At 34.1% G+C, this 12,906-nt stretch overlaps 1 protein-coding gene across 1 annotated transcript in view; it reads right to left on the bottom strand.

Annotated features, from left to right (window-relative positions):
• LOC141488099 (estrogen receptor) overlaps nucleotides 1-12,491 on the bottom strand; it is a 182,673-nt gene extending 170,182 nt beyond the window's left edge. Inside the window, exon 1 of the mRNA XM_074187846.1 lies at nucleotides 10,323-12,491. Within this exon, the coding sequence (XP_074043947.1) occupies nucleotides 10,323-10,629 (307 nt within the window). The 5' untranslated portion in view covers nucleotides 10,630-12,491. The remainder of the gene's footprint in view (nucleotides 1-10,322) is intronic.
• Nucleotides 12,492-12,906: the final 415 nt, after the last annotated feature.

Genomic DNA, 12,906 nt, shown 5'->3' with positions numbered 1-12,906 from the left:
AGGCAGCATGCTGTGACCTCAGGGGAGGTTATAAAAATGCCCTAAACATAAACAACCCCAAGTTTGCTTTTCTTTCATAAGAGCATTACAAAAATCTTAGTCAAGCTTTACCTTTGTGACTGATCTATGCTATTTCTTCCATTAGCCATAGTGATGTACCTGCCCACTGATATCTTTCCTTTCCAGCTATGAATGGCCTTAAAGGAATAACTACATTCTTGACTCAAGTCAAGTAAAACATTTGATTTGAGAAAGAAACAATATTGTAATTGTATATTGGGCACAGCCATAACCAGGATATGATGCATTTGGACAGCACCAAAAGCTCTGAACAGGAGATACTGTACCTTCAGCTAAAGGTGGAGACCACCCAAGAGTGTAGAAACAGTGACTCTAGGACACTGCTTTGAAGTAGCTGCCATGGAGACCCATATTTCTGACCATGGATCAGGGAATCACACCAATGTCAATTTCTAATAGTTTTATATTTTAACTGATTATTTTTGCTAACCAGGTTCTAAACTCTGCTGTTTCTATGCTGAGAACTAGGAGGGTTGTTGGTACCTGTAAATTTGCTGCTCTAAGCCAGAACCCTGAATGTACCACCTTAGTAAAAGTTGCTTTGATCTTAGTCAAGATTCTTCCTTTTTCTAGATCTCAGTTGCCTTGCATGTAAAAAAGAAGAATCTGGATTTTGAAAGTCCCTTTTAGTGCTAAATCCTATGACCTGTTTTTTTTTCTTCATGGATTAGCCAAGTGCAGCCTGTGTTGTTCACTTGAAACAGTAGCTGCTACATTTCCACAATGCCTAGAAAGATATTATTTGAAATGGCATTTTGATAGTTGTGCCCTTCAAGTCCTTCTGACAGTAATAACAAATGTGGATCGATTTTCATAGAAGGATCAAGGGTAATCTGAAATTTATCCTATCACATACACCAATTTAATTAACTAATGGAGTTTTTTTGGTTCATCCTCCTGTCCTTGAGAGAAAAGTAGTCCTGTATAAACTAAATTTGAACCATTTTGTGTGTTTTCTTCAAGAATATATCAGCTATCTCGGCCTGCCTAGGGCCGCACAGCTGGGTGATTGTTGGGTGTCCGAGGCTGGATTTGGACCTGGGTGCTCCTGGCTCAAGGGCCAGTGATCTGTCTGCCACCCAGCTGCCCCTATTGTTATTATTACTATTTTATTTTATTTTGGGTTCTGTTTTTTTTTTGTTATTTTTTTTGGACTTTTGTAGGGCAATGGGGTTGGGGTACCTTGCATGGGGGTCACACAGCTGGGTGATTGTTGGGTGTCTGGGGCCAGATTTGGGCTCGGGTGCTCCTGGCTCCAGGGCTGGTGCTCCATCCACTGCATCACCTGGCCATACCTACTATCATCATCATCATCATCATCATTATTATTATAATGTATTTATTTATTTTAATTTTAATTTTTTTCTTTCCCCTTTATTGCTTATGCAGGTCTATATTTTCTTGGGGAGAGGGGGGTATTATGTTTACTCTTAAACAAGAATATTTTAGTAACGTATAAAAAAATTTGTACAAAATAAGAATAAATAAATAAATAGAAATATTTTTAAAAAATCAATTGTCCAGGAGGGATGGGAATTCAGGGAAGCCTGGAGGGATTTGCATGAACTGATGCTGAGTGAGATGAGCAGAACCAGAAAAACACTGTACACCCTAACAGCAACATGGGGGCGATGATCCACCTTGAAGGACTCACTCATTCCATCAGTGCAACAACCAGGGACAGTTTTGGGCTCTCTGCAATGGAGAATACTACTTGTATCCACAGAAAGAACTGTGGAGTTTGAACAAAGACCAAGGACTGTTAAATTTAATTTAGGAAAAAAAAACTATCCTATTGTCTGATCTTTTTATCTCTTATACTTTATGTTTCTTCTTTAAGAATATGATTTCTCTCTCATCACACTCAATTTGGATCAATGTAAAACATGGAAACAAAGTAAAGACTGACAGATTGCTTTCCATGGGGGGGGTGAGATTGGGAGAAAAATTGTAAAATTCAAATAAAATCTTTAATAAAAGAAAAAAAAAGAATATATCAGCTCTCTCTAAATCTCTTTATCTATCCATCATCTATTGTATGGAGTAATATTGTTCAATGGGGAGGAAAAGGAAAAGAGCAGATGTTTTTTTCCCTGTCATCTCATTTAATTTAAGTCATGGAAATTCCCTTTTATTTTTAAAAAAAGTAGAATTCTCACCAGGAATTCACCATTCCTAACTGCATCCGAATGCTTCTCTTCCTTTGATTTCATGAACTTTTAGTGATTTCTTTTCTCTACATTCACCCCATAAAAATGGTAACTCTTCCAGGTACCCATAAAAGAATCATAATATACTATGATATGATAGAAACTTCAATGTAACAGTTCATTCTAGGTTACTGAGGTAGGATATTCTTAATAAGGAACAACTTTTTCAGGTCTTCTAGTACTCGAATATATTATACTAAGTAAATTTAATGTAAGAAAAAATATTTTTAAAAGGGAGGGAAAAATTATTTTTAACAAATACTTATTCAATGAAGAACCATTTGCCATAGGATTCTTTTAAATATAAATGTTTTGTATATTTTTTAAATTATGTGATTTTCAATTTTTAAAATTTACATTATTTTCAGGAAGATAAATTATTGTTTAATGCAAGAAATATTACTAGAGACTTTTTTGATGACTGAGTCATACAGAAAATAAAGACTATCACCTAACATTTTTCTGTTATGTAGAGAAAAATAAATGTTTCTAGGAAAAGAAAAAGATTATCCAAGGGCAAAGTTGATATCTGATAAGTATATAATCTAAAATTATCTGACCTGAATCAGATTCATGGTCAAATCACTCTCCCATAGTACCAAGGAAAATGTAGAAAGTTATTTTTGCCCACTGTAAGGTCAAGTTCAGACATAAAATCATTTGAAGTCAAAGTAATAGAAGACAATTTCCTAAGGGAGGTAGGACATGGGCCAGTTTTTAAGTGAGGGATTTATTCAGAAAAAGTAGTAAGGAATTGTAACAATGCAAGCTCTTTGAAGTCAAGAACCATTTAATTTTTGGTTTTGTATCTTCAGTTCCTAGTATGATGCTTACAACACCAGAAGTACGTAATAAATGTTTATTAAAAGTAATCACAATGAAGACATTTCAAGTACAGGAGAATATCTTGAGCAACCAAACAAGAATAAGAATGGTTCTGAGGGTGAATAAGGATGAGCAAGGACACTAGTATAACCAAAATGAACCATTTGTGTTGGGTAATAATGGATATTAAGTTCAGAAAGACTAGAGAAAAGGTTCAATTAATGTGACCTCTTAAATCTTAGTCTGAAAGATTAATATCTGAGAGCAAGATCCAACTGTTTGTCTAATATTAAAAATGAGGGCCTAATATGCTGAAAGTAGCATGTGAAAGATGGGATGTAAGAAGATTTATGTGGCAATAATTTGCTAGATGGATTGGAAGGAGGAAGTGAAAGTAGAGGACTATGGAAGTAGGAACATAGGAGTACAGCTGCAGGGCAAGAAAGCATTCTAGAAATAAAATAGTCCAACTAAGTGATTTTTGTAAATATGAAAACTGAGACCCAGAAAGGACCCATAAATGTATCAAAAATTACAAAAAACAGTAAATAAGAGAGCCAAGAGGTATAGGCAAGTCCTCACATTCCAAATCTAGTATTTCTTCTAAAATACTACATACTATATTCCACTTATTCAGGGCAGGTAGAGATATAGGTAATGACAGTCAGTCAGTAAAGATTAAATAAGTCCAAGACACTGTGCTAAGTGATATCAGTGAGAAAGAATAAGGGGCAAAGCCAGAAATATTTCAAATAAAAAACTTGCATCAGGCAATCAGGATTACTCTAAAGCTCCAGTATGAAAAACAATCATAGAAGTATTGACAATGTAAGCAACTTTGGCTAGAGAAACTGATTTGGGGTGTACAGAAATATTTTAAATATATTGATATTGGTATAGTCAATCAATGATATACTTCTTGAAAATGGACAACTGAAACAGTTAAATTTTGTACTTGTATTTTTAGCTACACAATACATTCTCTGTTTCTGGGTTGAGATGTCTATATGGCTCATCTATGAGAGGGAGATAACTGGGAGGAAATCAAAACTACTTAAGAAATGATTTATATTCTGGGACTGACAAACCTAATCTTTGAGAAAGTGATGGATCCTTGCTTAGAATAATGTTTTAAATGCATAGAATTATAAAGAAAACAATAATACAAAAATACACTAACTCCTTTTTCCCTCCATAGATATATATAGATATAGATAAGCATTTATACATACATGTTTATGAATATATGTGTAAAACAAGTTCACAGACCCTTAAGAAGCCCAGTGTAGAAGAATTGTTCAAGGCCAATGACCAAGATATTAGAGATATCTGCAGCTATAGAGTAGGAGGAGGAAAGAGAAGTCTTGTAAGATTTAATAGCTCTTGAACCACATTAAAGCTAGCATTTTGTGAGTGAGGATGTAACCCAATGATATCTCAACTAACATGGATCATATTGATCGTGTTTCTTTATATTTTCACAATTAGGCAAAAGTTGTGTCAATAAATATCATAATGTGGTTATTCAGTAGTAGCCATTCTACATACTTCATAATTTATAAAGGAAACTAAAAAAAATTGAAAATAAAGCTTTCAAATGAATAACATTTCACTTTCCAATTCAGATTTCAGGATCAGGAAGAAGACCCTTATAATAAAGGATGGATTTCACAACCCTTCAAAGAGTATTCTTAACAAGCAGTTAAGTTTAGAAGGTCACCTAGCAAAAACAACCTAAAGAAAATCTTCTTGGAACTTAAAAGAATTTTGTACAAAATATTTACCTTCTAGTTTCATGAAGCTGTTAAAGTTCTACACATGGTGAATGATCTAAAAACTTCAAAGCAAGTGGTCTAATGCTTTATTTTCAGAAAATAAAACTATTAATGAGTGAATTATTAGCTAAGTTTGTATTGGATGACCCCCAAACTCCTCTTTAGATTAAAAAAAATCTTCCAACTGCCTTTCTTTTTGTACCTTTAAAATGCAAGGCTTAGAAACACTCCTCATGATACCAAAGAATCAAATCCACAAGGATTTCCTGGTTCATTAGACTGTCTTATTAAAATCAAAGTTGCCTCTTCTAAATAACAAGTAATAGCAAGGTCATCCAAAAATGTATCAGAACTTCTGATTTTAACAGAATAAGCCTTCTAAAAAGATTCAGGCAATTTATTTTTCCCTTCAATCCAATCATCAACCAACCAAGAATTTATCAAACACTTGTCAAGTACTGTATTAAGCACCAGAGTTACAAAGACAAAAATGAAAACCTCTGTTTTCAAGAAACTTCTTGATTCTCCTACAGGGAGATAATTGAAAGCATCAATAGTGCCCACACAGATGTAGACAAATAACTGTTAATTAATATTGGAGGGCAGAAACTCAAAATAAAGGAGATAGGTCAAGAAAGGCCTCTTGTAAGGAGTACCATTTAGATTAATTTTTGAAAAAACTAAGGAAGCTAAGAAGCAAAGGTGAAAAGCCAGTGTATTTCATGCATTAGAAGTATTTTCTGCAAAGTCGGGGAATGGAAGGCAAAAAACTCAAGTGTGTAATGGCAAAGAAGGCTACCTGACTGGAGCAGCAAAGATGTAATAATAATATTTGAAGGGTAGCTTGAAGTCAGATTGTAAAAGTCCTTAAATGTCAAGGACAGGGATTTGCATTTGGTGTTAGATATAATAAGGAATTTTATGGAACAGGGAACTATTAACATCAAGCATGAACTTGGAATATGTACATTGAGAATTATTTATATGTTTCTTGGATAGTTTCCTGCATTCAGAAGTTCCCCGATGCATCTCACCATTCTCCATGAAGGAGACTGCCCAAGTTTACTTTACTACTAGGCTGAAGTACCATCTATTATTTGAAATTTATTAGCACAGAAAATTATAATTTTCTTATATTGGAATTTTTAGGCTGGGTAGAGCTATCGCTTTAAATGGAGACAACTGGCATTCAGTCAGAAAGATGTTTTCAGATTTTTGCCTTTGTGAATCCTACTCAAAAACTTGTAAACTAATTTGAAATAATTTTTCTTGACTTAGAAAGCCTTCATTTTTGCCTTTTTAAAGTCCATAGCTATTTTTATTTTCTGCATTGTCAGACAAATATACTTCTGATTTTTTACAGCTGTGGGCATGAAATTTCATAAAAATACATTTCATTTGGGTCTGTTAGTTTTAAAATTCAAGTAACAAGATATAGTTGGGTCTCAGGCTTAAAGAATTGCTATCAAGACACAGACCAATGGCTCTAGATGTTCCATTAATATAAACATCTGTAGTTATGAGTAAAATAGCTAAGAGAGGATATAATATTTTTAGCTATGCTTAATGCATTCTCTATTTCTGGGTTGAGATGTCTATATGGCTCATCTATGATTATCATTAAGAGTTGAGTTTCATATCAGTTCTTTTAAATGTTGTTCAAATTTCCCTTTTTTTTCCTTGTTAGAAAAATGTGATAACTATTTGAAAAAGATAAGAGAAAGGAATGAGTGAGTGAGGATGTACCCCAATGATATCTCAACTAACATTGATCATATTTATTAGTGGATCAAAGGACAATAATTCAAAAGTCAACAATTAATTGTTCAAATTCACAAATGGAAGAAATGAGTAGTCAGTAATATTGATATCAACTTTTTTCACCATTCAAATTGAAGAAATACTTTTAGATCCAAAGGAAAATAAAGTCAACCATCATACCACTATTTTTCTTTTATATAGTCTCCTAGATTCACTGCATGTAAAAGAGTTTATAGATGCAGAGAGACACAAAATTAAATACCCATTTTCAGATAGCCAACCCTAGAGACCAGAACCTGAATTATATATGTTCCCTTTATAGAAATATGACAGCTATCTAAGAAAGATACCTCTAAAATTATATTATTTCATGTCTTTAAAACTAACTGAAGATATATAAGGTCCTTAGAAAGAAAGGCATGTATGAAAAGGGAATAGTCAAGCTTATTCTATTTTTTTCTATACAATATAAATTATCGGGGATATTAAAAAAGAAAAAGCAATAAGTGTAAAGTGCTACAAACCAAAGGGTCCTAAATTTTCACTCTGTCCTAAGATGGATTAAACTTGTGAGTTCCAATGTCTTTGACTAATGCTTTCAAGTGGTACTGTAAGAATTTCAAGAGTATTTCACAAGTATGTTATTTATGGGAAGATTTAAATGGATCTACAACAAAAAGTGAGGTTTGGATTAGTTAGTGATGACTTCTCAAGATTATTTCAAGAGCTATAACTCTATTATGTAATTCTGAGTTCTTTAACTTAAAGGACTTCTATCAATATTTTGTGCTAAAGATCAGAGTACTATTGAGGTAGTGCTTCCTATTTACAAATGCTCTAAAAAGCCATTAGTTTATGTTAGTCAACTAATTTAACCAGTGCCTACAGTATGCTAACTACCATACTAAATAACAGGGATACAATGAAAGGTCAGTCCTAGATCTCAAGGAGCTCATAGCCCAATGGGGGAGGCAACATACAAGGAGCCAAACAAGATGTGTACAAGATAAAGGCACTAAGAGAAGGAAGACTGGGAAAAAAATTTTGTAGAAGGTGGCACATTAGCTGAAGCTTGAAGGAAGCTAGGGAAGCCAAGAAGCTAACATGAATCCAGAGAGAACCTCAGCAAGGGGGACAGCCAGTGAAAATACTGAGTCAGGAGATGGAATAATGTGCTCAAAGAGCAACCAGGATGTGGTGAGGAGTAAAATGAAAGAATATTGGGAAGGTAAGAAGGTGCCAAGTTATGAATAGCTTTAAAAGTCAAACAGAGAATTTTATATTTGATCCTGGAGGTAATAGGGAGCCACAGGAATTTATTTAATAAAGGAGTGATATGGACAGACCCTTGTTTTAGAACTATCAGTTTGACAACTGAGAAGAAAATGGATCAGATTGGGGAGAGGTTTGAGGCGGAAGGAAAAACCGGCTGACCATTGCAAAAGTCTAGACATGACGTGGCAAGCCTGAACCAGGGGGGTGGTAGCAGTGTCAGAGAAGAGAAGAGGTCATATATGAAAAATGATTCAAAGGCAAAAATGACAGGATATGATAGCTAATTGGATGGAGTGAAGAGAGGGAGCTATGGAACTGACCATATGTTCCAAATCTTGATGTCTGCAGCAAAGAAAGAGTTATTCATGAAATGGAGCTTTAGTCATAGAAGTATTATGAAGAATAAGCATGTCTTAATCTAAATAAGATCTTATTTCTTCTCAATATGAAATGAATTGTATGAAACTAGGTTCCAGTCAGAAAGCATTTGGGAAATTCAAACACATTAGCTGAATTTCAAACATGCATCATTATTCAGTGATAGAACAGCTAACTAACAAGTACAAACAAGTTCAAACAAATGGTTGGCATTAACACTAACTATGTAAATAAGACCATCATCCTGGAATCTGCTAATTGCATTTCCCTTACATAAACATCAATCTATATTTACTCAGTCCTTTCTCAAGCTAAACTGAAAAGCATCAAATGTTACAACAGTGAGTACAACTATGATGGGCTGGCCACATTGTTCAAATGTCAAACATATGCTTGCCAAAAAGACTATTTTTTATGGAGAACTTACAAAGGGCAAGCGCTCACAGGGGGGCCAGAAGATGTGATACAGGGACATTTGAAGATCTCTCTTGAGAACTTTGGAATTGACTGTTCAGCATGGGAGACACTGGCACAGGACTGCCTAGCATGGTGTGCCCTCATTAGACTGGGCTCTATGAACAAGATAGAATTGAAGCAGCTCAAAGGAAATGTGAGATGCTTAAGTTTAGAGCACCCACTCTAAGTGTTCACATGAGCTATTTGTGCACAACCTGTGCTTAAGCATTCCAAGTTTGAATTGGTTTGATCAGGCATAGTCAGACATAATGTAACTTGTCTCTAACATAGAGATGTCATTTTGGTCTTCATTGATAACAAAATACAAGAAGCAACTAGTTCAACTAATTAGGACATGATGCTAATCAGCACAAATTCATGAATTTGATTCTGAAATGGACTACTCAGACTCTTTCTGCTCTAGAGCTACAAACTGCCCTTAAAATCTTAGTCATCTTACAAATGAATTTTGTTGGCTATTTATTGATACCAATTTGAAAATGACAGGGAAGTAAGGCAAGAAGAATTAATGGAAAGTTTGTGGTTGAATCAATACAAATCCAGTTATTAACAAAATTATAAAGTAAACTCAAGTACATGGTGTATAAAATGTTTGTCATGATCATATTGCCTTTATATTCATAAGACAATTGTCGGTATTAATTAACATATGGATAATACATACAACATTTTGTAAAAATATTTCCAAACAACTGTATTTCATGGGGGGAAATGTGACTTTAGATCAAATATAGAATTGCAAATAGTTATGCTTGTACTATGAAAATATTTGTTTTCTTAGATAACTCTTCTTATCTAATTAAAAAAGCAAAAAATAGAGCATTTCTATATAGTTTCACTTGTTTTTTACTATGTAATCTCATAAAACAAAAGTTTCATCTTTTTGTCTTAATCTCCATTAGATCATGAAAGTAGATATGGAGAACATAGAAAATGGGGTGGCACAAAGAACTTCAATTTTTCTTCTCAAGTTCAGCACAGTAATTTGAAAAAAAAAAAAGTACACCCATGGAGCCAATGAGTACAATTTTGGAAATTCCTTAGGGCAGGAATGCTGGTTTACAATTGCCCTGCATACCAGTATCCACAATAACTTTAGCACTGGGAAAAAAATGAGTAAATAATTACAGATTTATAATCTTCTACTGAGATCTTGTTAATCCACTTACTATAGCAATATGAGAAGCTTTTTTTAAAAGTAGAGGTATTTACTAATAATAGAATTACTTTAATAATAAAAAGATTTCATAGCACATTGATTTTATTTAATGCTTTGCCTTCTCCCCCATAATTGCTCAATTAGTTTTTAGAGTTTTTAGAGCTTCTCAATAAGACCTTTATGTGCCTAATTTTCAAGGAAATTCTGACACATTAATCCTGAAATTTTAAGAGAAATATATTTCAGAAATATCTATTTAAAAATTACTTTGGAGATTACCTGGAAGCTAGTTAGATGAACTATTTTCATTGATTCTTCTTCCGTCAATTTGAAAACAAGTTTTATGTTATTATGTCAAAGATTCAAACTCAACATCCTTACCTGGCACCCTTTTTGCCCAGTTGATCATGTGAACAAGCTCCCTGTCTGCCAGGTTGGTCAATAAACTCATCATTGAAGCTTCACTGAAAGGTCTGTTTGGGTCATATTCAGAATAGAGTATTGGCGGCTCGGCTTCCAGCAAGGCACTGACCATTTGTTCAGCTGTCAGGGACAAGGCTGGGCTGTTCTTCTTGGTATGTTTTATCAAGAGAGGGCTTGGCCAAAGGGTAGAAGCTCTCATGTCAGTTGAGGGACCTGCTTCATTTCTCCCATCTTGATCATCTCTTTGGCGTTTATGCTTCAGCATACGTCCACCTCGGCGGTCCTTCCGGATTCCTGAGAGTGCAAAAACAAACTAGTTAGTTGCCTCTCTTTTAATTTTATATTTCTAAACTGAAATCACCACTATAGATCCATTTATTTGTTTTCTTTTTCTTTAAGGACACTAAAAGATAATAAAATATTAAACTGGCCAATAATCAATTATTCCTAGTAATCAACGAAATTTCAAAATATCAATTTTTTTTTTTTAGAGATAAATTTGTTCCTGCACAAAAGCATTCAGTCTTTCATACGTTTAAACTACACTTTGTAGAGATGTCAATGACTTGCTCAAGGTGACTACTAACTATGTCATATGAGACATGGGAGTTCTGACTAAATGATTACCACAAAACTAAAACTTCATCACTCATTATGTTTTCTCTTTTGCTGAAAGAATAACAGGCACTCAGGTTCAAGAATTTTGTTAAGCTCTTATTTTTCACAAATAGCCTTCTATTTTCCCATCATAAAAGTTTCCAAATAGTTTATTATGATTTTTTGGCCAAACCTATACTCAGTGGTTTTAGGAAACAAAATCATGGGGACATATTCCATCTATTTCAAATTGCCTTTTTTGGTTTTATCTTATTCTATAAAAGGCAGCACTTCTAGCATAGAAAAGGCTTGCAATTAAGTAAGAACAAATGAAAGATGAAAATTATCATGGCCACTAAGAAGCATTTAACTTCAACATATCTAGCCAAATTACAGGTGCTATTAAAGCTTGGCTTACAAGAATGTTTACATTAATGAAAAAAGTTATTGCAGTCATTTTTTCATTCCAGAGAACACACAAGAAAACTTACTCTTTAGAAAATATTTCTTTTCTGTCAGACTCAAAGTGTTGATGTCAATAAACTGTGTTTTCCCTTTGGTATAAAGAATATCTCTCTTAGAGAAGAAGAAGGTAGGCAAATATAGGGAGCCCCAAAAGTCTTTAAACTATTAACTGACTTTGGGTTCAACTTATTTCTACAAATAAAGAGCTGTAGGAACAAAAGGCAGAGATTTTTAAAAGGCCTTTCTTGGCCAATTAAAGCCAAGGTGGGGGGGGGGGTAGAAAAGTGGCTAGATTCTTTCTTCAAAGTCTCTGGGAATCTAGAATAATATTTTGGGGGGATATTAGTTATTATTTTACAGATTTGGAAGCTGAAGTTAAGACATGTTAAATGCCTTGTCCAGGATTGAAATTATGGTCTTTCTGACTCCAAGTCCAGCATGATATCTTACACATTCTAGATCTCTCATTTCTTTGCTAATGATAATTAGTATTTACATAGTTCTTTAAAATGTGCAAATATATGTACACACACACACACACACACACACACACACACACACACACACACACACACACACTACATCATTTAAGCCTCACAACAATCCTGAGAGGGAAGTACTGTTGCCCACATTTCACAGAGGAGAAAATGGAGGTTCGGAAAAGTTAAGGAATTTTCCCATGGTCAGTGTCAGAGTTAAGATCTGAACCCAGATCCTCCTTGATCCTTGTTCAAGCAGGTCTATACTGTGCCATAACAACTCTCTGTACACGCTCTGTACAAGAGCACATATTCTAGAGTTAGATCTGACTTTTCTTTCCTACCTCTGATGCTTACTACCTGTGTGACTCAAAGCTCTCTGCTAAGCTTCCTCATCTGTAAAATGAAGAGTTCTCATTTTCCTCATCTATATAATGAGGATAATAATGGCATCAACAATCTTAGTGTTAACATGAGAATCAAATGAGCTCCTATGTATGCATCACTTTGCAAACCTTAAAAGTATCATATAGATAACTGGCTATTATTATTATCATTCTTACTCTAATTAGTCAAAACTCTAATTAAAAATCAAATTAGCCAATTTGTTGTTTAAACTTTAATCATCACATAATTTAGAGAGTTAACATGCTTGGAGAAACATTTAGTTGTACAGTTGAGAAGACTGACAATAGTATTTGTATCAATACTCATCCCTTCACCTGAACCACGATAACCTCCTAACTGATCTTCCTTTCTCAAATCTCTCCCTACTCCAATTCATTCTCCAGAGAGCCACTTGAGTGATTTTCCTAAATCACTCCCCTACTCAACAAATTCCAGTGACCTCCTATGACTACTAGAATGAAATTTCATTTAACAGTTTTTAATATTTAAAGTTCCTTAAAATGTAATCTTTCTTGCATCATTACACATTACTTCCCTCCAAGCACAGTTCAGTCAAACTAAAATGACATTTTTGCAATTCTTCACGCATAACA

The sequence above is a fragment of the Macrotis lagotis genome, chromosome 5, assembly GCF_037893015.1.
Source record: "Macrotis lagotis isolate mMagLag1 chromosome 5, bilby.v1.9.chrom.fasta, whole genome shotgun sequence".
In the NCBI taxonomy this organism is placed as follows: Eukaryota; Metazoa; Chordata; class Mammalia; order Peramelemorphia; family Peramelidae; genus Macrotis; species Macrotis lagotis.
This window is presented reverse-complemented; position numbering and strand designations above follow the sequence as displayed.